At 32.1% G+C, this 26910-nt stretch overlaps 2 protein-coding genes across 2 annotated transcripts; one reads left to right on the top strand and one right to left on the bottom strand.

Annotated features, from left to right (window-relative positions):
* Positions 1-1055: 1055 nt before the first annotated feature.
* LOC18102407 (uncharacterized) lies at positions 1056-2612 on the top strand. Its single transcript, XM_024610667.2, has one exon. The coding sequence runs from the start codon at positions 1056-1058 to the stop codon at positions 2610-2612; it is 1557 nt and encodes a 518-aa protein (XP_024466435.1).
* A 21946-nt stretch (positions 2613-24558) lies between these two features.
* LOC7460751 (ethylene-responsive transcription factor ESR2) lies at positions 24559-26303 on the bottom strand. Its single transcript, XM_002314561.4, has one exon. The coding sequence runs from the start codon at positions 26105-26107 to the stop codon at positions 24854-24856; it is 1254 nt and encodes a 417-aa protein (XP_002314597.2). The 5' UTR covers positions 26108-26303; the 3' UTR covers positions 24559-24853.
* Between the last annotated feature and the right edge of the window lie 607 nt (positions 26304-26910).

Consider the following 26910-nt stretch of genomic DNA (forward strand, 5'->3'; position numbering starts at 1 on the left):
ATCAACTAGTAGTCATCATAGTTGATTATATATATATATAATCAGGATAAAAATTGTCGTCCATTTAACTGCATTAATTTATTGCTCTTAACTATTTTGAACTGTATTTAATTTAATTCAAAGTGGACTCATCAGAATAATCTATTCTTAAGCTCAATGAAAAGAAAAAAGAAAAAAAAAACAGAGAGAGAGAGAGAGAGAGAGAGAGAGAGAGAGAGAGATTCGGGCATTTGCATGGAGTGGTGGAAACTTTAACTTAATTTATTGAAGTGGGAGGTAGGAGTTTTGCCAAATCCTATCAAAGGTTGTGCAAATTATTTGGAATTTTTTCAAGCTTTATATTTGATGGAGGAACTGAAAAGGTTGTGGGAGAAGCATTGGCAGCAGCACTAAGACCTGGCCTCGTTAGGTCTCGGGAGGAACTATTTGTGACTTCCAAGTTATGGTCTAGTGATGCACAAGCTGATCTTATTGTCCCTCCTGCTCTAAAGAACAAACCTCTTGAGTAATAAGTAGCTCCCTTGCCTGTTGCTGAATTCCTTCAATAAAAATCTTTGATGGTCGAATACTTTTGAAATACATGGGGAGGCGGAAAACAATAAAACTGATAGTATATATTGTTGAAAGCTAAGCTGATTACTGTTGATAAAAATCGATGAAGAAGACTGCAGCAAGAAGGATGAAGAAGTTGCAGAAATTCTGTTAAAACAGTTAAGAAGGCAGTTAAAACCGTTATTTCTGTTTTTCTGTTTTTACTGTTACAAAACTGATTGTAAATCAGTTTTACGTGAGATGATCTTGATTCCTAAAATAAAGGAATCAGTTACATGAATTAAGTATAAAAGCAAGGCTACAGAATTGAAAAGTAATAAGAAAAAATACAGAACTTCTTCATTAAACTTCTCTGCACATTCAAGCTTTATTTCTTCTATCATATTCTTCTTCTTCTTCAACAAAATACCAGAAATCAAACATGGTATCAGAGCTGCAAACTGATTCCTGAGAGGGGCGTAGACTGTGAAAAAAAGATTGATTAAACTGTTAATTACTCAAAAATGGTAGGATCAAGCTCAGCTGGAGGAGACTTAAGAACTCCACAGTTCAATGGCACGAATTATGATTTTTGGGCTGTAAAAATGAAAACTGTCCTCATAGCACTCGATCTATGGGAAGTAGTTGAAGATGGAATAAATTCTCATCAAGCACCTGAGATTGCAGGAGGATCAGGCGATGAAGAGAGTGAGGCTGATCAAATTATATTGCATGCATCCACGACATCCAGAGAAGAAAAAATCAAGAATGCAAAGGCTTTAAGCCTCATACAAGGAGCATTAACAGATGATCTATTCCCACGTATAAGAAATGAGAAAACTGCAAAAGAAGCATGGGACATCTTGAGCAGAGAATTCAGAGGAGATAAAAAGGTTAGAGCTGTGAAACTTCAAGGAGTAAGAGCAGACTTTGAATATTTGAGAATGACAGAAAGTGAAAGCTTAGATGGTTATCTAGCTAAATTCTTTGCAACTATAAACAACCTAAAATCATTAGGTGAAGATGTATCAGAAAACAGAATTGTGCAGAAATTGTTAATGAGTTTAAGCAGAAGATATAAATCCATTGTGTCTATAATTGAAGAGACACGTGATCTTGAAGTTCTAAGAGCAGAAGAAGTCATTGCTTCTGTTAAAGTATATGATAAGAGGGAGGATCTGCATGATGAAAGGGATAAGCTAAGAGGAACAGAAAAAGCCTTTAGCAGTTTTAAAATTGGAAACAATCAAGCTTACAATTCTCACAAGAGTTTCCAAGGCAGACCTACACAAAAATGGCAACCACAAGACAGGAGGGGATCAAACTGGAATCCAAACAGAACTCTGAATTACAGCAACTCAAACTGGAATAACACTAGTGGTGGGAGCAGTCAAGCAGGAGAAAAACCACAGTGTCAAGTTTGTCAAAAACATCATTTTGGATTGTGCAGGCACAAAGGAAAACCAAGATGTGGAAGATGCAATCGGTTTGGCCATATTACAAAAGATTGTGAAAGTCAGAATCACAAACAACTTGCAAATTATGCTAAAGAAGAAGGAGTCATCACTGGAACCATGTTCTATGCTTGTCATGCTGCAAGTTTGCAAGACAAAAAGATATGGTTTGTGGATAGTGCCTGCAGCAATCACATGACTTCTCAAGAATCTGAATTAATCAACATTGATAGATCAGTAACATGCAAAGTGAAGATGGGCTCAGGAGACCTTGTACAAGCTACTGGAAAAGGTACATTGGTTGTGGAAACTCAGCATGGGAAGAGATACATAAAAGAAGTGTTGCTTGTTCCCGGATTGGATGAAAACTTACTAAGTGTAGGGCAGATGATGGAGCATGGCTATTACATTCTGTTTGGAGGTAACAAGGCAGTAATATTTGATGATGAAAGCCTCAACAATGTTATAGCAATAGTAATCATGGGAGGAAATCGATGCTTTCCACTTTCACTTGAAAGTATTACACCTGCAGCAAGGAAAGCTTCAGTGACTGAGGATTCCTGGATATGGCATAGGAGACTTGGACACTTGAACTTTGCCAGCATGAAGAAGATGCAGCAGAAATAGATGGTGTGTGGACTTCCTGCTCTGACTGAAGTAGAAGATGTTTGTGCAGGCTGTGCATCAGGCAAACATCACAGGGAGAAATTCATCAAAGAGCAAGTGTGGAGAGCAAGCAATCCACTGGAATTGATCCACATTGATCTGTGTGGACCAATGCAGAATGACTCTGTGGGAGGAAACAGATACTTCATCACATTCATTGATGATTACTCAAGAATGTGCTGGGTATACTTTCTCAGAAATAAATCTGGTGCACTGAATGTATTCAAGAAATTCAAAGCATTCGTTGAGCTGCAAAGTGGACACAAATTGAAGAAGCTAAGAAGTGACAGAGGAGGAGAATATACTTCCAAAGAATTTGAAGAATTCTGTGAGAAGCAAGGAATGGAGAGGCAATTGACAGTTGCATACTCCCCTCAACAGAATGGAGTTGCAGAAAGGAGAAACAGAACAATTTGTGAGATGGGGAGATCTATGCTGATAGAGAAAGGAATGCCAGTAACCTTCTGGGCAGAAGCTGTTAATACAGCTGTGTATATACAGAACAGATGTTATACAACATCTGTTGCAGAAAAGACTCCTTTTGAAGCCTTCACGGGAAGGAAGCCAGGAGTCAAGCATTTGAAGGTGTTCGGTTGCTTGTGTTACACACATATCCCAGCATCACTAAGGCAGAAATGGGATAGCAAAGCTGGAAAGGGAGTGTTTGTTGGATATGGCAGCTGTGAAAAAGGGTATAGGATATATGATCTGAAAACTGAGAAGATTGTTCTCTCAAGAAGTGTGATTTTCAGTGAAGATAAAGCATGTAATTGGAAGGGAAAACTGATGAACCAAATCCACTTGTCCTTCAATCATGAAGGAGGTATAATTGAAGGTGAGAATCTTGAGGAACACACTTCTGAAATTCAACCCGACAATGTTGAACATTGCAATCAAAATCCTATAGTTGAAGAGTCAGCTGAGAAGATTGATAGTGTTAACAGTCAACAATCTTCACCAAGCTCTACTCCAGTGAAACTGAAAACCTTGGAAGACATATATGCAAGGTGTCACATGTGCATCATAGAACCCGAGAATTATCAAGAGGCTGCTGGGGATAAAGCCTGGCAGGAGGCTATGAAGGAAGAATTGGAAGTGATAGAGAAGAACAATACTTGGGAATTGGTGGAAAGACCAAGTGATAAACCTGTGATAGGAGTGAAATGGGTGTACAAAACCAAGCTTCATCTTGATGGATCAGTTCAGAAACACAAGGCTCGACTTGTAGCAAAGGGTTATGCACAGAAATCTGGAATTGATTACAATGAAACCTTTGCACCAGTAGCAAGGTTAGATACAATTCGAACTCTCATTGCACTTGCAGCACAGAAGGGATGGAAGTTGTTTCAATTGGATGTCAAGTCAGCATTCCTAAATGGTGTACTTGAAGAAGAAGTATATGTTGAGCAGCCTGAAGGGTTTGAAGTAAAGAATGCAGGACACAAAGTTTACAAACTAAAAAAGGCTTTGTATGGATTAAAACAGGCACCGAGAGCCTGGTATAGTGAGATTGATACATATCTCTCTATGTGCAATTTTAAAAGGAGTGGAAGTGAAGCTACTCTATATACAAGATCAGACATGGAAGGAAATTTGATCATAGTTTCAATCTATGTTGATGACATAGTGTACACTGGCAGCAGTGAGAGGCTTCTCAATGAATTCAAAAGGGAAATGATGCAGAGATATGAGATGTCTGATCTTGGACTTCTTCACCATTTTCTTGGCATGGGGATACTGCAAACCAATCGAGGAGTGTTTATTCATCAAGGGAAATATGCCAAATCTCTGCTCAGTAAGTTTGGACTTGATGATTGCAAACCAGTTTCCATTCCCCTGGCCACTGGAGAGAAACTGAAGAAGAAAGATGGAAGTGAGTTGGCTGATGAAAGTCTTTATAGAAGAATAGTAGGAAGTCTACTATATTTGACAGCTACAAGACCTGATCTAATGTATGCTGCAAGTTTATTATCAAGGTTCATGACTGGACCTACCAAGATTCACATGGGAGCTGCAAAAAGAGTTCTAAGATATGTGCAAGGAACTCTCAGTTATGGGATTGAATATGTGAGGGAGCAATCAGCAACTCTCATTGGATTTTGTGATGCAGATTGGGCAGGAAGTGAAGATGATAGCAGGAGTACTTCGGGCTATGCATTCAGTTTTGGAAGTGGAGCATTCTCCTGGTCTTCTGTAAAACAAAACACAGTAGCATTGTCAACTGCAGAAGCTGAGTATGTCTCAGCATCTGAAGCAACTGCTCAGGCCATTTGGCTACGGTTTGTGCTTGATGATTTTGGGGAAATGCAAGCTGAAGCAACACTCTTGTTCTGTGATAACATGTCAGCAATTTCGATGGCCAAGAATCCAGTTTTTCATCAGAGAACAAGACACATAAACAGAAAGTATCACTTTATAAGAGAGGCTCTGCAAGAAGGAGTAATTGATGTCAAGTTCTGCAGAAGTGAAGAACAACTTGCAGACATCTTCACAAAGGCATTACCCAAAGACAGATTTAAGAAATTAAGACTGGATCTTGGAGTTAAATCAGTAAACAGCTTAGGAGAGGCTGTTGAAAGCTAAGCTGATTACTGTTGATAAAAATCGATGAAGAAGACTGCAGCAAGAAGGATAAAGAAGTTGCAGAAATTCTGTTAAAACAGTTAAGAAGGCAGTTAAAACCGTTATTTCTGTTTTTCTGTTTTTACTGTTACAAAACTGATTGTAAATCAGTTTTACGTGAGATGATCTTGATTCCTAAAATAAAGGAATCAGTTACATGAATTAAGTATAAAAGCAAGGCTACAGAATTGAAAAGTAATAAGAAAAAATACAGAACTTCTTCATTAAACTTCTCTGCACATTCAAGCTTTATTTCTTCTATCATATTCTTCTTCTTCTTCAACAAAATACCAGAAATCAAACATATATTACATTATTGCTGTAGCATGAAAATCCACTTTTTTCTGTATGCATATTGCATCAATTTCTTGCATGGTGGACTTGTATCGTGAATGGGATGTTGAAGATGGACAAGTCCGGTCCAAAATTTACTTTAAATCATGGATAATAAATTTTTGAGCGAGGAATAACTGCTGTGGTCAAGAGCTATAAAAAGGAGAGACTGAAGGAGAAAATGGAGATCTTGACTGGGAACTGTCAAGGGAGGATAATGACAGGATCAATAAAAACCCACAGCAAAGGATTTTGATGAAGGACGGTTTTGTGTCAACTGATGGACCATCCAAGTCCTTCGAAGAGCTATGGGATGGGGAGATTTATTTGGGAAAATGTATAAATTAAGCTCAAGTGCATTATTTCAAACTTTCTTGAGGTTCTGTCTCCATTTTATATCTCTTGTTGTTTAGTTTAGTGGGTAATTTGTACTTTCTGTCTATCGTTGAATGAATGTTTTGGCTGTGCAACAGCACAAGTCGGATTTTCAAAGGAGGGTGCATGGAAACGCGATAAAAATGATGCTCAAGTGCTCGAATTTGCTTCTGGGCAGCTGCAATGACTTCAAGTGTTCTTGGGCCATTTTTGGAGCATAGAGACTTTTTTCCTATTAAGTTTTAAGCATAATATGTATAAATTTTCTTAACAAGTTTTCATGTCTCTCTGTTTTTTTTTGTATTTGTGTTGTAAACTCTTTTTTTCTTCGCGCAGGGACTAAATTTATTAGCTAGAGGGGCTTGATACTTTTCCACTCAGCAAAGCAATGGTGGAGGCCCAGAGGGTAAGCAGGGGGCCCTTGCTATCCTTGGGTCCAATCAAATTCACAGTGGATCACCCTCTTATATTTGTTTACCCTATAATGGGGGGTAAAAATAATGTAAATTACTTTTTTCTTTTTCTATTCTTTTTTTAATGGAAAAAAAATGTCATTATTATAAGTGCTATATTATATGGGTTTAATAAAATTGTGATATATTGAAGTCATACTATCGATTTAATATAATATAGCACTTATAATAAAAAAAAAATGAACCATCATACTTTGAACAAACATTATAACTCAAGAATATTGGATAACTTTGAACCATCATATTGAATTATTATTTTTTTTGTGATAAATGTAAATGACGAGTTTAATGCTATTATGTTCTTATGTGTTTGGGAGTGTGATTGTGGTTGTTTTTCAAAAAAAAATTTACTCGGAAAATCATCAAAAATATATATTTTTAATTTTTTAAAAATTATTTTTGATATCAGCACATCAAAATGATCGAAAAACACCAAAAAATATTAATATAAAACAAAAATTAATAAATAAAATTAAAATTTTTTCAAAAATATTTTTTTAAACACGTAAAAACAAAACTTTAGATTCTACTTGAGATTGATTGATTGATAAATAATTATTGAAATTGGAAGGTTTAAAAAGTGAATTAATCATAAATGTCAATTATTATTTTAATAAGTGTTTTGTACAGGCTTTTTAAAGAATTTCAATGTGCAAGAAAGTCAACCAGCCGAAATATTAAGAGCACGAGTACGCCTAGTTGCCTCCTACATGCCTGAAAAGCTAACCTAAAAGATCGATCGAAGGACCTTTAAGATTTCGAAGCTAAAGCTTAGGAATTGGCAGTTTGCAAAAAGGTCAGGCATCTTGATTGCTTCATGTAACAGCGACCTTGAGGGCAATAATAGTAATAGTCAATAAATAGAGGTGAAAGCAACGTGTCTGCACCTTAATGTGGGTTGAGCCGACATCGCATAAATTTAGAGTTTTTCCCTAGAATAGGAGTGGGAAATAAATTTCCCTAATATGGTTGAAAAAATAATTTTAAATTTTTATGTTGTTTGTAGGCTACAGGTGTGTTTTACCACCAATTTTGAAGTTAGCTTTTCATGATACTGAGAGCGTGGATATGTCTCCAATTTTCATGTCATATAGTATATAGTATATGAGAGATACATTTCTAAAATTATTAAAAAGAATATAGTATTGATACATGAGCACCTCCAATAAAAAAAAATCATTAATTTTGGGTTTTGACCCTAAAATATTTGATCTCACTAAGAAAGATGACTCGGTAGGCTTTCGTAAAGCTGTGAAGGCTGCTTAAGAGAAGGGGATTAATATATAGAATGAAATGGAATCGAGAAAAACTCAAGTTTGGCTATATGGTATGAGGTTTTGAAGCAAATGAAGTGGTGGAATTGCCTTGTTTTTGAAATATAATTGAAATATATTCTATAAAAAGAATATAGAATTGCCTTTTTTTTATGATGCTTGTGGGAGGTGGAAAGGTCGGGGGTTTTAGAATGCAAACTATAATTTTTTAATATTATAAAATCAACTTTAAACTCGGGTTAGATAATAAGTCATGTCGGGAAGTTTCAAGATTGACATGCTTTTATTTTTTCTTTTGATTGAATTCTACTTAGTTTTTTTTTATTAATTTTATCATTAAATATGTGACTGATTTTAAATTAGTATTCACAATTTATTTTAAAAAAATTTAAAACATTATTATAATTTCAAATAAGTTAAAAAATATTTTGATTGAATTAACAGGTAAAACGGGCAAAGAAACTAGTGTTATCCAATTGTTTTATCAATTATTTAGTTATTAAAACAGCAGAACTCGCATGCAGGTGACAGGACTGAAGATGGGTTCAGGTGTCAGATAAGGAATGATGGATTCTGCGCGGAGGAGGGAGGAGGCATGCACGCATCAACCAGGTTTGAGGAGGGAGGAGGCATGCACGCATCAACCAGGTTTCAGGAGGGAGGAATAACTTGAGCAGGCTTTCAGCTGAGCCTCAAAATTCAAATACCAGAGAACAAATTAGCGAGGAGAGAGGTTTATTATAAACTATTGAGTTACCAGCAGGCTGCCTGCAATTATTTAAGGATAACTACAAATTAGTCCCCCAACTTATAGACTTTTTACCAGATCTGCCTCCAACCTTTCAATATCTTGCTAACTCCTTCTTGTACTGTCTTTGGTCTAATTATTTAATCCCCCTTAGTTTTCCTGTCATATATATATAGGCACACACTAGTTTTCTTAGCACATACCTCACAGGTGTATTATTAAACTGTACATTTAATTTTTTTACTGTTTTATTTATGAATGGATTCAGTGGTTCATAATTAAAAAATACAGAGTTAACTCCTAAAAGTAATTGTTAAAGTTTTTGTATAACTTTATATAAGTATAGTTAAAAATTAACAATATTAAGAAAATTTCATGTCTTTTTTCTGTAAGCAAAAACAAGAAAGAGCTTCTTTAAAAAAAAAAAAAAACAACAACTCACCTAAATAATCATTAAATAATAATAATTCAAGATTTTTTAATCACATAAAATGTTTTGATAGATAATTTGTGCTTACAAGTGTATCAATAAAAATTTTATAAAAACATTAAAATTAATCATCAAAATAAAAAAAAATTAATAAAATAATATTTACAAATAGAATTTGAATAAAACCACATCTATACATGTATGTAAATATATAAGGTATAAATGTGAATAAAGATTTTATTCAAGACTCCACTAAATCTTAGCATGATTACATTAGTATTATATTTTTTATAATTTTTTAATCTTATTTAATTCCTTTTTAATATATATAAAATAAATATTAAAGATATAGACACAGATTAAAATTGTATTTTGTCTTTTGACTAAGAAATTTAATTTTTTAATTTATTTATCAAAAGATACAAATCATTTCTTCTAAATGAGTTAAAGATAATCTAAGGAAAACAAACAAGGATCCCTTATAAAAAAACAAATTTCCAGTTTAAAAATTTATCAAATTTTGATGTAATTATATTGTTATTTTTTAGTTTCAATTATATATGAGTTGTTTTGTTTAAAAGATTCTTCTTTTAATATTAATAATATTAATAGTGGTCGTGAAAAAGAATAACATAAATTTTATAAATCTCTGTATTTAAAAAAGTAGAAGACGAGGCATAATTAATAAAAATAAAAGATCTCATGTATATATGTGTATGAGTGGGTGCGTGCAACCGACCATGTGTGCGTGTAAATTAAACTACATATGTTTTATGCATTAATTTCTCACCCATGGATTCTCTTTCAATTTGATCGTTGGCATTCCCTAATATTTCATTATTTATCTTCTTTTATTGTATTTTCATTTTCAATCCCTCGAAATTATCGTCCCCAATTCTCTCTTCCCATGATATATCTCTCTTATATTATTGATCAATGTACTCTTCATGAAGCCCTTTTATTCATGTGTGTGTTGAGGATATAATTTAATAATTTTTTATTGTTTTTTAGATTTTAATTATTTGCTTTTATTAATATATTTTAAGCATTAAGTTTTAATAGTTAAAATAAAAATGTCAATGAGGTATATATTGTATAGATTAGGAGTGATTTAAAACGCTTGATTTATATTATTTTAAGGTTTATGTGATTTATAAATGGGCATATGATGAAAAAACGAGATTAATCTATTTTTTAAGAATTACATTAATGTTTTAATATCTTTCTTAATTAGAGATAGAGTTGAATTTACATACTCGATTAATCATATTTTTTGAATATAAATGCTCAAATAAAACAAAATCAGTATAAACACTCAAATAAAAAAAAATATTAAATACAAATATATCACATATTCAGATGTCATTATTTCTTTTCAAATCGAGGTGACCAAGAACTTCATCCAAGGGCCTCCAACTAGGGCACTGCTGGATGTATAATTTACGAAGATAAAACTACCTTTTTTAAAAGTAGAAATTGTATTCTGGATTCATTTTTCATGCAATTACTCACAATGAAACTTGTGGATCCATTTCCTAGCAAGCAAACTCTGAATATTAGATCTGAGAGACTATCCTTTAGGGTTGTTGGGTATAACCATGTCAAAGTAGTCTTGTCGTAACTTAATGCTTTTGGGCAAGCAACGAGATCCTTGTCGCCAATTTGTCACCGTCCTGCCTGTGAAAGGGAAGCCTCAATCCTCTTTGAGAAACGTGAGAACTGGGATCCATCACAGATGACATTAGGGTCATAACTAGAACAGAAGAAGAAGGACCCACCAGGGATATGGATGTGAGGTGTCGGCGTATCTTGATATTCTGGCGAGGGGGAATTGATCGGGATATGCTCCTCCTGTACGAGTGGGGAGTTATGATGGTTGCACCAGTGATGGATTTTAATGAAAGCTGAGTCTTCCAACATCTGTACGCTACCATGTCGGGAGAAACTGCTTGGAGCATGGGATGGATGGAAGAACACAGTCGCGGCACATAACTACAACATTAATTTCGATGAGTATATTCTCTTGATGTTTTCAAGAAATATTAATTTCGATTAGCGTTCAGTGTTTTTTTATTATTATTATTACTTTACTTCTATTTTATTCTTCTCTGGGGCTTCAGAGATAAAGAAATTTAAGACTGTAAGTGTCTCGTAGATTTTGTCACCCATTACTTCTCAAAAAATTCTACGTGGCTCAGTTTGAATCTTACTAATTGTTCTTGTCGTCACATTTGTTTAAGAGCTACACGTAGTAATAATAATAATAATATTAAGTTTTCATCTAAATAATTACTGTTATAATTAAATTAAGTGCTTGTTTGAAAATGTGATTATTTTTGTTTTTAAAATTATTTTTCATCTAAAAAGACATAAAATTAATGTTTTTAAATATATTTTTAATAATTTTAATATATTAATATATAAAATAATATTATTTAAATATATTTTTAATTAAAAACTATTTTTTATTTAAAAGGACACCGTCACTTTACCAAACCCCGAAGTTCAAATAAAAAAAATAAAAAACTAAATTCAAATGCAAGTTTTTCTTTTTTTTAATCAATGCTCGTTTTCACGTGTCACAGAGAGTAGAATAACCATCCCTGAATTACAGACCGTAGTCGTACGGAACCGTAATTATTTCCGTAACTCTAACATAATTGCAATTAACCATAGAAACCACCACTCATCAGCCGTGCCTTGAAAGTCAAACCACCATGGTAATCTAATGAAATCGTGTCTGTAGATTCCCTGTCACGGCTGGGGCTCGTAGATTTCAAATCAAAATTTAAATTAGACATAATGTTTTTTAAAAAATAATGTACATTGATGGGACACAATGTTTTTTTATAAATAATGTACATTGATGGACACAATGTTAGGTGTAAGAAAGAAGAAAGGGAAAATGAATCATTTTTTTTTATCAAAAAAAAAAAATCAAATTCCAATGATTTTACCCTACACAAAACCATTCCTTTAGTATTGCGGTAGCTATTATGGTTTTAATTTGCAAAAAATTATTTTATAAAAAGATTTGAAAAAAATTATTTTATAAAAAGTATTTTTAGTTGAGATTAATTTGGAAAAATATATGTTTGGTTAAAATTGTGGTTTAAATTGAGGTCGAACAAAAAGTAGTTTAATGTGTTTGGTTAAGAATACTTTTGAAATTGAGGTTATAAAATAATTTAACAAAATATATATTAATATTTATGGTTTTTAATTCAAATATTATAGATTTAACTATTGATATTACATCATGAAATAAATTATACTTTATATAAAAAAAATTTATTGTTCCAGTAAACTATCTATAATTCCATTACATATAAAATTCATCCGACAAAAACTACAGTTTCCATGATTTTTTGAGCGTGCAATAAAATTAGGTAAAATATTATCAGGAATAAAATTGAGATTACAGTACAAGTAAATTTAATTCACCTTAAACTAATTTTTTTTAAAACAATGAAAGTTTAAATTGAGGTTGAATAAAGCGAGTGAAATCAATTAACTGCATTGGTTTTTCGAAAGAAAAAAAAACTGTTCACTTGAATAATGCGACAATGGAGGCATGCTGCACTGTTCACTGAACAGTGTAGCATGGTGCAGGTTATCATCCGCGCAAGAAGCAGCTCCTACCTGCTTTCCCTTTCCATACGTTTCAAACGCAAAATTCTGTGGGACCCATGCACAGTAGCCTACGTGTTTTTTTGTTACCAAACATTGTTGCATCTGCGTTTTAAGCAAAACGCAGACGCAACTTCTTAGACAAACACTGTCTTAGTCATTGTCATTAAGTTAATATTTATATTACATCATTTCTGAATCATATAAATGCTAATTATTAAAAAGCATGCATATAACAAAGCTACTCCACCATTTATGTTGCAAAGTCCTCTAATAATTATATAAACACAATTCATGCAAGTACATCAACATCCTTTATTTTATATAAATCACTAGCTCAAACACAATTTATAAACATGTTGGTAAATTATAAATTTAATAGTTGATTTATGGTTCTTTAAGAATAAATTTTATTTTGTAAATACAAATGGAGATTACATAGTAAGTGTATTTGTGGTATGTGAGATACATAAAGTTCATGCTAAAAAGTTTTTAAAAAATGGCATCTAATAGAAAACTAATCCATTGACTTGTACTTCCGTGAGGATCGGATCAAATTATTTTGAAATGTAAAAAAAAAATATCAAGATTATGGGAAACTCTCAAGCAGAGTTATTAAATCAGACAACTTGGACAACTAATAATAACGTGGTTTGGATTAAAAGAAACAAGACGACAAAAAAACTTTGTATAAAGCAAATCAAACCAATTAATTATACAAAATCTAAATGAAACATATCATGAAGAATGACTCAAAATAAAGCAAATGCTTAAAAAATCAACAAAATTTTAATATAACATCATTTTATAAATAAAAAAGAGAGAGAAAAAACAACTTATTTGATCGACTAGAGCTTGCAGCTTAACTTGCCAAGCTTGAAATTCAAGTAATGAAATTCACTGAGTTTAATAATTTTTTTTTTGAAAAAAATATTTTTTTACCTAAATATAGGATACAACTTTTTTTTTAAAAAAAAAAAAAAAGCTTAAGGATGAAACTGGAAGAAAAAAACTAAAAAAAAATTTGCATTACCTTAAATGTTGAAAGATAAAATTGAAAAAACTAAACTTAAAAGCAAAAAAAAGCAACTTGAGTCAACTCAAGTCAATAAGTTAAATCTATAATCTAATCGTGAGACCAGTACATATTTATAGGAAGTAAATTGTATAAAACTACCAAGATAAGTTCTCAAATTAACCCAATATTGAAGGGAAAATAAAAAAATTCAATTTAGAAAAACAACAAAAATAAATATCTAGGTCAACTAAGGTTAATTCGTCAAGCTCGTAACGAGTGATATGAGATTAGGACAACTCTATAGAGAGAAAAACTAAAAAATTAACAAAATTCAATCTCAAACCAATCAAATTTTAAATAATAAAATTGAAAAAACAGATCAATTATATAAAAAAAAAGTTTAAAAAAGACCACTCGAGCTAATCTTCCAAACTTGTGACTTAGGTCTTGGGGCCGAGATTACCCCATAGAAGGCCAATGAAAAAAAGTCATAAAGCCAAATTCTTAATAAACTAAATGCTGAGGGATGAAATTAAAAACAAATCAATAAAAAATTATCCAAAACAAGATAAATAACATCAAAATAATAAGAATCAAATTTGATATAAAAATAAAATAAAACCAAATGCATAGGGATGAAATTAAAAAAAACAATTCAGTTAAAAAAAGATCCAAAATAAAATAAATAAAAATCAAAAGAATGAGAACTAAATTCGATATAAAAAATAGATGAAACCAAATGCTAATGGATGAAATAAATAAAAAAATTCAAAAAAGGATTCAAAACAATACAAATAACAATCAAAAGTCTAAAGATCGAATTTGATACAAAAACAAAATGATAGGACATCTTTCAACTTTAGCAGACCAATATGAATTCAAAATAAAAGAGAGAGAAATGAGGGAGAAGAAGAAAGAAAAGATCATTAAAGACTCGTTGTCGCTTCACCATTGACACACAGGCACCATCAGACAGAGCTTGCCAAGTCATTCTAGCATAATCGTGTAAGGTGGCGCAACAACACTAGAATAGGTTGCACACATCGCTAAAGCATGACAGTTTCTCTGCCCATCTTTTGAAGTCCTTCGAATTTACGTTTTTCCTACCAAATCTAATCTTTCATGCCTTAGTTGTTCTAGATCAATGAAATCATAATTTATTTTGCAAAACTGAGCATCAAACATGTGTGAAATTTTTCATCAACTATGCAAGATCTCCATATTTAGGCAGCAAAAAAAAATCGAGTCCAATTTAAAAGAGAAAAACTCAACGTGAAAGAATCAAATTGAAAAAAAAAATAAAGGACCAAAAAAGGAAAAAGGTTGAATATCTCTTTTGATCGTGTAATTCAGTTCCTGATGTTTGCTAGAAAAAAAAGGCTTCATACTTATCTAGTGTTCAAATTCAGTCCCCATAACTTCAATTGTTTTAATTCAATTTAATTTTGTCAAATCAAGCATCAATAAGGAGTTTGTTTTGTTTTTTTTATACCGTGGACATCTAATACCAAGCCAACCAAAATAAATGATAAATTTCAATCCAAAATAATTTAATATAAAATTATCAAATTGAAAACAAATATTTTTGATGACCGAAATGGAAAAAAAAGAGAGAAACACCATATGAATCCTTAGTGTTTTATTCAATAGGCTGCAATGATAATATAATATCTTTTAGTTTTTTGTATAATAACTTTTTGTACAATGGTAATCTCAAATTTAAGTCGACTACTTATTATTTGAAAACATACTATTTGTTTTTGTGGTGTTAAAACGCTTTTGAAATCTTATCTAAGTCCGGCTAGTAGCAAACCAATCTTCTAGCCCCCAATCGAGCCAGGCTAATAGCAAGCTCAAGCAAGGTTGGCTAGCAGCAGACCCAACCAAGGTTGGCTTAAACCTAACCTAACCTTAAAGGATTGGCTGAAACCTAACCTAACCTTAAAAGGTTGGCAGCCCAACCTAACCCTCTCATCTCTCAATTGAACTCTCTCTTTCTTGGCTCAATCCAGTCCTCTCCATCACCTTTACTAAGCCGCAAATGACTTAGATGGCTACCCAACCACAAACATACCATGATGCAAAAATACCTCAACCTATCTTCTTTGTTAGTACAACGCCTACAAAGACCATCATTATACAACAATGACTATCTCCCCCACCCTTTCTCACACTCTTCTTAAAAGATGCTTACTCTCTCATCAATAACTATCTTTCTCATGCACACATCATAATGTAAAGTTCTTATCTTTGTCTAAAATGGTCATTCTTGGCATGCTTAACCTAACTTTACGCCTACTCTTATGGTCTGCAATGGACACCATCTTACATCAATAATTATCTCCTCCAACCTATCTCACTTTCAAAGCAACTCTTTTCAACTAATAACAAGTTTGACACAAAAACTAATGACACCGTACATCACGTTTTCTACTTCATACACACATTGCACCCCTCTTACATTTATTAATTTAAGCATCAAAAGATCGTGGAAAGCTCAAATTCAATTTCAAGTTTTTTAACGTCTCCATCTTCATAATAAATTCTTACTTTAAATTTTATTTCAAAACTTTCTTATTTTCTTTGTCAGATAATGTTAGTTGACTATATATTCAATCACTATTCAGCATAAAATATTTTGAACAATTGTTTTCCTCAATAAATATTCTTAGTTCCACTAAGTAAGATTTTAATTCTAATTTCATAAAAACCTTGTGCAAATGTCCCTTGAAATCACAAGAAGTTCAAGTGCATAACAGTTTTTTCACAACATATATGTTAAGAAAAATATTGTGATTGCATATCAAACCTTTTAAAATTTTAAATTAAGAATCTATTCGTAATTTCAATAGTAAAAGGGTAGAGAAAAATATAGAGTTTTTCTTTGTCTTTGCTTGTCATTCTACTCAAGCAATGGATTTTTTATATATACTATTTTCGGTCCATTTAAATTTATTTTTACATATATTCAAATGATGAGTTTATTTCTAATATATTTATTTATTGGACATTTGATATATTTGTTTCATTATTTGGGATACTAAATCATCTAGTAAAGATTTTATGTCATATTTTTTTTTATAACAAAAACCATTTGGTATATAAGTAGCGATTACGGGGTTTGTCAAACCCTTGTAAAAATTATGTGATTCCTTAGATGTAACAACTCTTCATTTTTATTTTCATTTAAGACAAAGCATTGATTTATATTAGTGGAAATAACACCTATTATTTTGTTTTTTACCTACCATTCTCATGTATACATTAGAATATAATTATATCCTTGTTAGTTTACTAGGTGAGCTTATAATCATGTGAGAATTGTACAATTAATTTATTCTATTATTAATAAAATTTTAGAAGTATTTTTTATATACGGGACACAACCTAAAATTATTTATATATTAAATTCTGTAGAACAAACATAATACATTCCTTTCAAATTATTCACAGTGGCCTCAGGCTTATCTTCCATCAAAACATACACTTAATCCCATTATTTTTATGATAAGCATTCCACACAATCCATATGGCATTTTAGCATTACATAGCCAAATATTAAAGGAAAATCAAAAGGGTGTTTTAAGAATCATTTTACTTAGAGAATTATATTAATTAATTACAACATTACTAATTTATACATACTAAAACTCTTTATTTCATTTCATAGACTACTTATATGAGAAAATAATGATATGGTGATCCAATCACTATCAAGGTGTACACAAAGTATGTACCTATAAAATAAAAATAAATTTAAGAAATATGTATACATATACAATTACAATCAACTATTTAAGAAGTTTCATTGCACTTCCAAATTACTAGTTGTTTTAAAGCATATAATTTAACCATTTCAATCTATCTTATCGCTTAACTCTCCTTTACATCTAATCTTTACCATTACGATCAAATTAATTCCTCCTTCATAATTCTCAATATAACGACATTATTTTTTATTGTTACCCGTGGTTTCTTTAAAAACATTAAAAAAATCATTATTTTTGAAGGTATTACACTCAATCATTATAGTTATACCCTTATCCTAACAATGTTACTACTTATCTTCAGAACATTCTCCATTACCCAACCACCCACCCCGGAAAGCAATTTAAGCCTTATAATTCCATTAGCCCGCCCCAAAGACAAATTTAAATCCTGAAATTCCATTATCCAATGTAAAAGAACCATCTCAACCCAATAGCTTAACCTGTTAGGTGAGGTCCCAGGATATAATTTATATTATTCTCTAACACACCCCCTCAAGTGAAAGCCCTTTGGGCTTGAAACTTGCACAGGCCCACATTACCTTGTGCTTAATTTTTTATCAAATAAATGGGGATGGTGAAATTCGAACTCGAGACCACTTGGTCATCAAAGCTCTGATACCATGTCAAAGAATCATCTCAACCTAATAGTTTAAGCTGTTAGGTGAGGTTCCAGGATATGATTTATATTATTCTCTAACACCCAACCACCCTCCCTAAAGGCAAGTCAAATCTTGGAATTTCATTATCTCACCCCGAAGACAGATTTAATCTTTTGATATTTACTTTCACTATTTTGAAACTAATAATATATGTATAAACAATCATAAATATGGAAAATAACAAAATTTCAAGAGGTTCGGCTCTAACCTGGAGCCCTTGAACTGCGTGCCACTAAGAGGTTCAACTCTACTCTAGATGAACCTTATACCAAAACAAAAAAAATCCAACAAATCAATGACCATCTTGCGAACTAAGTCTTTCCATTTTTAAACATTAGGCATAAAAGGGAGGGGGTTGTTTTTCTTTTCTTTACAATAAAGCCACTCTCTCCTTTATTTATAATTTAGTTCAAATAAATCTCTAATCACGAGTATTTTTACATATCATTTTTCATTATCATTATTCATGTTTCTTTGCTATGTATATTGAAATTTCCACACCTTAATTAAATTTCATTTATATTCCATATCCTTAAATTTTAAGATTTATTTTTAATTTCATAGGTTTTAATTTTCAGGTCGGGGTTTATAATATAGGAATGCATAATGTATGTCATAACCTAATTTTTTACCTCTATTTTTGTATATTTTGAAGAAAAAAATAGAAAATCCAAAAAAAAATGTCTTTTTCAGTAAATTTTAATCATTTTATTATTTGATTTTTGCATGTTTGAAAATAAATCTTGAAAATCATAAAAAAAATACAAAAAAAATCTAGAAGATAAAAAAAAAATATAGGGTTGAAATTGGAATGACAATTGAGTATCATATGCAAAAATAAACTTTGAGAATTTTGGGGTCATAATGGAGTGTTTAATTGAAGAAGTAGCTTAAATTGATTTATTTTAGCTAAGATTAAAAGGAATTGGAAGTTCAATGACTTTGAAATAAATAGTGAAGTTAGAAAATGAATTAAGGGATTAATTGAAAAGAAAAGGAACTTGCAAGTTAATTTGGCTTTAAAATAAAGAATTAAAGAACCGAAGACTGAAATGAAAGAAATAGAAAAATAAAAGGGCATGTTGTAATTCAGTTAAGGGTGAAATTGAAATAAATTAAGAGAAAAAAGTGAAAATTGACCAAAATAAGAAAATTCAAAATCCAAGGTCTGTAATGATGGAGAAAAATATTCCAGGATTCAATATTTGTCTTACATTGTTCTTTTCAAATTAGTCCAATTCAATCCATTTGATTCAATTTAGTCCAAGTGGTTCCTTGATTTTTGTCTAGTTAATTCAATTAAGTCCAATTGAATCAAGCAATTAAGCCTAGAATCAGAATCTCTCATTTTTAGCTTTCCAAATCCTAGACATCCAGCCAAGATTCCAGCTTCAATCTCAAAATTCCTCAATCACAGCCCAAATTATTTTTCAATCCAATCTCCAGAAATCAAGCCTCTGAACCATTCATCAATAAATACTTTTGCCTTTTCTCTCCATAAAAAAGCAAGGAAATTCACAAAACAGAGGGGGGAAGACAAACCAAGAGGGGCCTCTCATTGACCAAGAAGAACGACATTGAAGGGAAGAACAGAGAAAAAGAACACCGGCCTCCTCCATTCACCACTACCATCAAGAATACTGGAAATTTTTCTAGTGTTTGATCATCATAGCCTCTACCAGCAACCATGAAACCATTAACAACTTAAAGACACTGTCCACCACCACGTCTTCATCTTCCCTTCTATTTAGTGCTGCCACACCCAGACCACCATCACTGTTAACAGCTTAGCGATAAGCCACCGTGACAGCTTTTCTGGATCAAACGTCATCCGCTTCCTCTTACCCCTTCACAGATCATTAACCTGTCATCAACAACCAAAATTCGGCAACCTTTGCCTCTCAATTCAACTTGAACCACAATAGACCCAAAATCTATCATACCTACATCGGTCTCCACCTACGGTAGTCTCGCTCTGATCCCCGTCATCAATAACCGCCCAAAGCTAGCTCGTTCTCTCACCAAGATCACCATCGATTTCACCACAATCTGAAAACCCAATGTTCTTTTCAATCGGACTAAGCCTGCCACAATAATACCTCTCTCTCTCTCGGTTTCACTCATAACGTCAGCAAGGAAGGGATGTCTATGTGAAATTGGAAGAATTTGGGCTGCTAATTGATTCTGTTTCTGTAGGTTTTTGGCAGGTTTACTGAAAGGATGCATGAGTTATACACATATGCCATCCGAGCAAAAATAATTGGTCAATGCATGTATTACACGCGCGTCACGTGGATCACATTATTTTCCAGCAATTTTTGGTGTTTTTCCACCCCGAAGGTTAATGTTAAATCCCAAAACAAAATATTTGTTATTATTTATGTTTTTATATTTTGTGTATGTTGATATTTCTTACATTTTTAAAATCCGAGTTTTATGTTTGATAATGTCAGTCTAGTTAGAAAACAATGAATAAAAAATAATATAATAACAGGGGGGGAAATGAATAAATAAATTTTTTTTTAAGTGGATTTTTGGGAGGTCAGTGTGATCCTATCGAAGCCCATTAAATAAAAATAATTACTTTTTGATTTATTTTAGAAAATTAATTACTTTAAATGGGTCAAAATCCAATTTTATTTTTACCATCCCAATGGATTTAATGTCCATTGTAGAGGTGGTTTAAATGATAAGTCCTCTTTTTATAGAACCAATGTCAAATCTAACGAAAATAAATTTTATTTTTTAGGGGGTCAAATGTCAAATTTTTTATGAATAATCAAATGACAAGTTTCTTTTTAAAAGGTATTGATGTTAAGATTTGATTTTTTGTAAATAACTAAATCCACAAATCTTTTATATTTAGGGATAAATATCAAATTTTCCATGAATAAAAATTGAAAATAAACTAAAAATAATCGGGATAGTTAATGACAAATCACAATGATAAATTTAGAAAAAAATATATAATAAAAGTAATTTTTTATAAGAAATGATGTTATAACGATAATGTTATTTTTCTTTTAAATATAAAAAACTCTTTACTTGAATATCTAAAATTAGTATACATTTTAAAATATCTAGTTTACTTTAATTATTAGGTGGCGAGTTCTAATTTTGCATGATATATATTTTTTTATCCTTGATTTCAAGGATTCCCAAACCACATAACCGTGTGACAATGTATATCAAAGCTTTTGAAAATTTAATTAGATAATCCTCTGAAATTAGGAATGTATTTGGTAATTTTTATTTAATTCAAGAGATAGAGGAAAATATAAAGTTATTTTTTCATCGGGTCATTCTATCCAAGTCATTGATTTTTTGTATGTATTGTTTTTGGATCGTTTCACATAAATGACAATTTTATTTTTTATATATTTAAACGATCATTTTATTCTTTGTATATTTATTTTTTGGACATTTTGATGTATTTGTTTCATTGTTTGGGATATTAAATAATTTGGTAAATATGTGACGGTTACTTAGATTTGTCAAACCCTTGTAAAAATTGTCTTTTTAATGTTATAAAAAAACATGTGATTCAACACACGAATCCTTAATATGGAAATCAAAGTTTTTAAAATTTTAAAATTATTTTTCTTTCTTTAATTTTTTTTTCTAGCTTTGGTTATCTTTTTTTCTTCAATTCCATCTTTTTACATTGTATTGATTTGGAATTAAATTTTATAATTTATTTTAAATTGATTTCTATTGGATTATCATGACATCAAAAAAACTTCCCAATATTGGATGGATGCTTAATTTTTCATGAAAAAACTAATTTTTGTTGCCTTCAAAAAAAATAAAATTTTCAAGACCAAGATTGATGGTGAGGAAAAAAGGTGTTTTTTTTCCTTTTCAAGTTTTCAAGTATTGTTCATCCAATGCTTTTTCAAAAAAAAAAAATCCTTTAGGATTTTTTTAGTATTGTTTTGGTTAAAAATTCATTTTGTTCACATTCAAATTCTTAAGTTTAAGAGAGAAGAAAGAGTCATTGAAAAATAATGAAAGAGAGAGAAAACGTTCGGTTACCCAAATTTAATGAACAGACAAGTCAATTTTGGTTCACTTTAAGAAATGAGTGTCATTGAGATATTTCTGAACTTTTATATTGCAAGAAAAAGAAGATCAGGTTTCAGGGTTTATTTTAATTTGATATTGTGTTTCTAGCCGACTTAAGGGTGTTTTAAGTTGATTAATTAGTTTATTAAGGTACTAAAAGTGTTTATTACATGTTTTCAAGTGAAAATATGCTAAAATAGTTTTTTGAGGTCCAAAAACCACTAGCATGGTTTTCCAATCACCTCTTTGGTAGTTGAAATCTGATATGCTAGATGGCTCATCATTTGTTTTATTTTTTCAAATAAAAGGAGGATAACATGTCAATCTCTCTTAAGAAAATAATAAAAAAAAGGAAATGCAATCAAGTCTGGCATTACAAGCCCACACTGGCCTTTCTTTCTATTGAGTTAGGCCTGTAGATACATCTAGCCCCTTTCTCTGTTTTTTTTTTCAGAACTTTGTTTTTTTCATTGAAATGCACTATGAGAAAAAAAAATAGTTTAACATGATTTTTAAATAATATTATAGATTTGTATTGGAGTTCCTTTCAATTACTATGTAATTAATATGCAAAAAAAAAAATTAATGATTCCTCATTAATATTTAGAGAAGATAAAATTATTTTTAAAAAAAAGTCTTGATGAATTTTTTACACTATTTCATCGTTTTTCCCCTTCAATCACATGCAAAATATTGAGATATTGTCTTAATTGTTTTTAAAAATTTGCTTTTGTTATTATGATAGGTTTTTATTTAAAAAATAATGCTTACAATAAGAAAAAATAATATCATTCAAATAATCAAGACATGCATTGATAATGAAATGGACTATACGTTGAAAAAATACTTTTCTTCTCGATAATTTTTTTTTTTTTTTGCAAATGTCTAATTTTATAATAATTGGATTAAATAAGAAATAAATTTCAAAAAACAATGTTATTAAACCCGGTCAAGACCACGATAAAGGTCACGAGTTAGCTAGGTTAACCGTGTTTAACCTTGATCAATCTAATATATCGTCATTCTAGTATTTGTATTTTATAAAAAAACATTAAATTAATGTTGTTTAAATTTTGTTTGTTTAGAAAGGTTAAAAGAGATTTTAGTTGGGTCAAGCCAGTTGTTAGGTCAACGATAGGTCAATAAGCGTAGTTGAGTTAAATAATATTATAAAAAAAAAACACAAGAGTAGCTAATGAGCCACTGGCTAGTTAGAGCGTGTTTGGCAGTGTGGTTGCGGGTGCTTTTCAAATAACTTTTCGTGCTAAAATACATGTCAATGATTTTTTTTTATTTTTTAAAAATTATTTTTGACATCAGCACATCAAAACGATCTAAAACGTACAAACCATATTAAATTTTAGCAAAAAATAAAATTTAAATTTTTTGGGAACGCGGGTTGAACCGCGTTCCCAAACGCTTCCTTAGAAGAAACTCAAGGAGCCGTGGTGAAAACACTATTCACCCTGCCACTATTTATACAAACACATATCACGTGGATTGCTACAGGTATTATTTGTTTTATCATCCCTGATTTGTTGTTTCAAATCACACCCTTACAAGCCCTAATTAAAGCAAATTAGCCCTAATTAAAGCAAATTTGTTGAGGAATAGCAAAATTTAAAGATAAAGGAGCAAAGTAAAAAAAAAAAGGAGTGGTTGTTTCAAACTTGAGGTAAAAAGTTTACTTTGATCCTTTTACTTTTCAAATAACAAATTTTAAAGCAAAAACACCCTCCTTTATTTTGAATCACCTCTTTAGTAAAAGGCAAACAAATCTTCTACCACCACATATGAGTCGCCTTCCTTTATTTATTTATTTTAAAAAAATTAGGGTTAATGACATGTCTACTACATTTTCAAATATAAAAAAAGCACCCAACCAAGTGCTCGTTTTGTATTCACAACTGAAAATAAGAAAGAGTCTAATTTGATCACTCTGCTACACATGTGAATTAGATAAGGAGACACTGACAATGACAGTACTGACCAAACCCGGTTTAGTTTAGTTTGGCTTAGTTTGGTTTGTTGGGTGGCTACCTTCTCGCAAGCAGCTGGGCTTTCTTTCTTTCAATTTCTCTTGCTTTTAATTTTGCCGTCTTTTGTTTTTTTCCTTGGATCCAAGGATATCCTAATTATTATGGGGAGCAGGTGCTCCCACTGTTTAATGAGAACACCGCATGGCAATTGTGGACGACATTGTCCTAAGAATTTGTTTGATACTTGGTACGTTATAGTTGAGGATATTTTAGATTTATTTTTTATTATTCATATATAATTGTGTTATTGTTCATATATACCTTTTATCTTGTATTACTGTAAAAACTTGAAATTGAAAAAAGAAACTCGGACAGGCACAGAGACCACCATTCGAAAATGAAAGGTGCCGCCGATCTTTTTATCCTTTTCCCAGGTACGTAGTAGCTAGTTTATTATACCTGGTAACACCGCAGAATGATTTTCAGCTCCCCCATTTAGGGTTTACTTTGATATTTCTCTGGGAAGAAACAAAAAGGAAAATGTACCGGCACTTGTAATTAATCAAACACAACACAACCTTTTCAGTTCCAAAATAAACGAAGAGATCATATGGAGATGTGATATAGAGAAGGGAGAGCTAAATGAAAGCAAAACAAGAAATTAACTTGAACATAATCGGCTACCTTAAGGATCTGTTAAGAGGATAACAACGAATTAAGCGTTAATTAAGTAAAAATTTTGTAGTCAATAAAACAGGCGACAGGCAGCTCGTTAGACATCTTTAACTTGCATAACAGCATGTAGACGTTGCACCAGGAGAAGACCTCAAGCATTCTTGAACCTAGCTGCAAAGGCACTCATAAGATCTGGGTACTGAAAAATATCTTCCAGAAAGGAGTCCTGACCCACTGGAAGATTTAGTGACATCTCATTATCGTATGATACTTGGTCATGACAACTAACCCCAGTACGGTAACAGCCCTCAGGCTGCCCTGATGACTTCATTCCTTCATGATCAAGATAAGCACCCTGGTGCTCATTTTTAACGAAGTACTTCGTGCTCCTTCTCAATCCATCTAGCGACTGACCACCAGATATTATTTCAGCTGATGGTGCAACCATCGACTCTCCATAGCTTTTTGAAAAGTCAATCTTTTCAGTGGAGTGCTTAGGCAAAAACCCTTGAATTATTTCTTGCAACAAACCAGAGCCAGATGGTTCTTGTGGAAAGAATTCCAACTCTTCAGCTTTTGAGTTGGGACTATTCAGGACTCCAGGAGTATAATTCTGATTAAACTCCATGTGGGGTAGACTAGTGACAGTTGAGTCTGCCAAAGTTCCAGAGAAATTATATGGACTAGTACTACTGGTGTTACTAGAAGGGTTCCCCAAAGAACCACCTGCGAAAGTACTAGGAGCAGAATAGGAGGACCCATTGATGCAGGGAAAGTGATCATATAAAGGTTGAGAATGATTTTGAGACGACGAACCTGAAGAGGAGTTTACGAAATCACGAAGAAAAAGCATGTTCAGAGTGGAAGTGTTAGCGGAACTGCCACTAGTACTCCTCTGTGGAGCAGACCCACCAGCAGAGAAGTCACCCACATGAGAGTGACCGACAGAAGACCAATTTGAAGAGGGCACTGTATTATACTGGCGAGAGGGCTGATGATGAGATGATTTTGAGAAAGTAAATGGAGGGAGCAAATTATGGGAGTCAGTTGTTGCAGAATAAGTCTCAGGGTACACAAAATTAGTACGAGCCTTGATACCTCGCATTACTCGAGCTGCATAGTCATAGGCACAAGCAGCCTCCTCAGCAGTGTCAAAAGTCCCGAGCCAACGCCGTTCCTTAGACTGAGGATCCCTTATCTCGGCTGCATAACGACCCCATGGCCTCCTGCGGACGCCACGGTACCTCATGTTTCCACTATTGCCACCACCTTCTTTCAGTGACCTTTTGTTTGTCGTGGTGCTAGGCGCGGACTTCTTCTGGAGGTCGGCGATTATGGGTTCGTACGAGTTGGATTCTGGCATATGGCTCGGCACTCCGTTGAGCCTTCTAAGTGCTTCTTCCATATTTTTGGAACTGGAGGATTCGTAAAGATAGGTGCTTTACAAATGAAGTTGAACAAGAAAAACAAGCTAGACCGGAAGGAAGAGATGTGATTTCGGCGATTTCAAGACTGAGTTTGGCACCTGGACTCTGGGGTTGCCTCCTGTATTTATAGCTGGAGATGACTCTCAAATATAGAGATATGGGGGTCTTGAAAACTAAAGTGGCAGAACTCGTGCATGGGGCAACATAAAATTGATACAGAAAAAAAAAAAAAAAAGAACAAAAAAGAAAGAAGGTGGGGAGCAAAAGATACTATGTGTTGCCTGGTGAGTAAAAAAACTGGAAGTGACTAGGATTTTTTACTGGTCCAACCGTCCTCGAATCAGACGACTTTGAACTTTTTCCGAGTTTCCTTTTTAAAAAAGTTATTTCACTTTTATTATAATTACAATTTTAAAAAACTCAGAAGTGTGGGAAAATTATTTCTCTCAGTATTGATGATGAATTGGGGCTCTTTTTTTTTTCATTTTAATTATCAATCTTTTTCTCTAAAAAATAATCATTTGGTGGCCAAAATGTTTATCAATTGTTTCTGATTTATTAAAAAGTGACAAGATTAACAAAATAAGGATTAAAATAAAAACAAAAGGGAAATTAGATGGTTTTTTTTAAAATTAGCACAAAACATTAATTTTAGTCCTCAAACTTTTCACTTGATAAAGTTTTTGTCACTCTAGTTTTTGGAAATTCACTTTTGGTCCAACACTCTATTTTTTTTATTTTCTTAGATCCTGAGACTTGTCGAATTCCAGTGGTAAAAATA

Source organism: Populus trichocarpa, chromosome 10 (assembly GCF_000002775.5).
Source record: "Populus trichocarpa isolate Nisqually-1 chromosome 10, P.trichocarpa_v4.1, whole genome shotgun sequence".
In the NCBI taxonomy this organism is placed as follows: Eukaryota; Viridiplantae; Streptophyta; class Magnoliopsida; order Malpighiales; family Salicaceae; genus Populus; species Populus trichocarpa.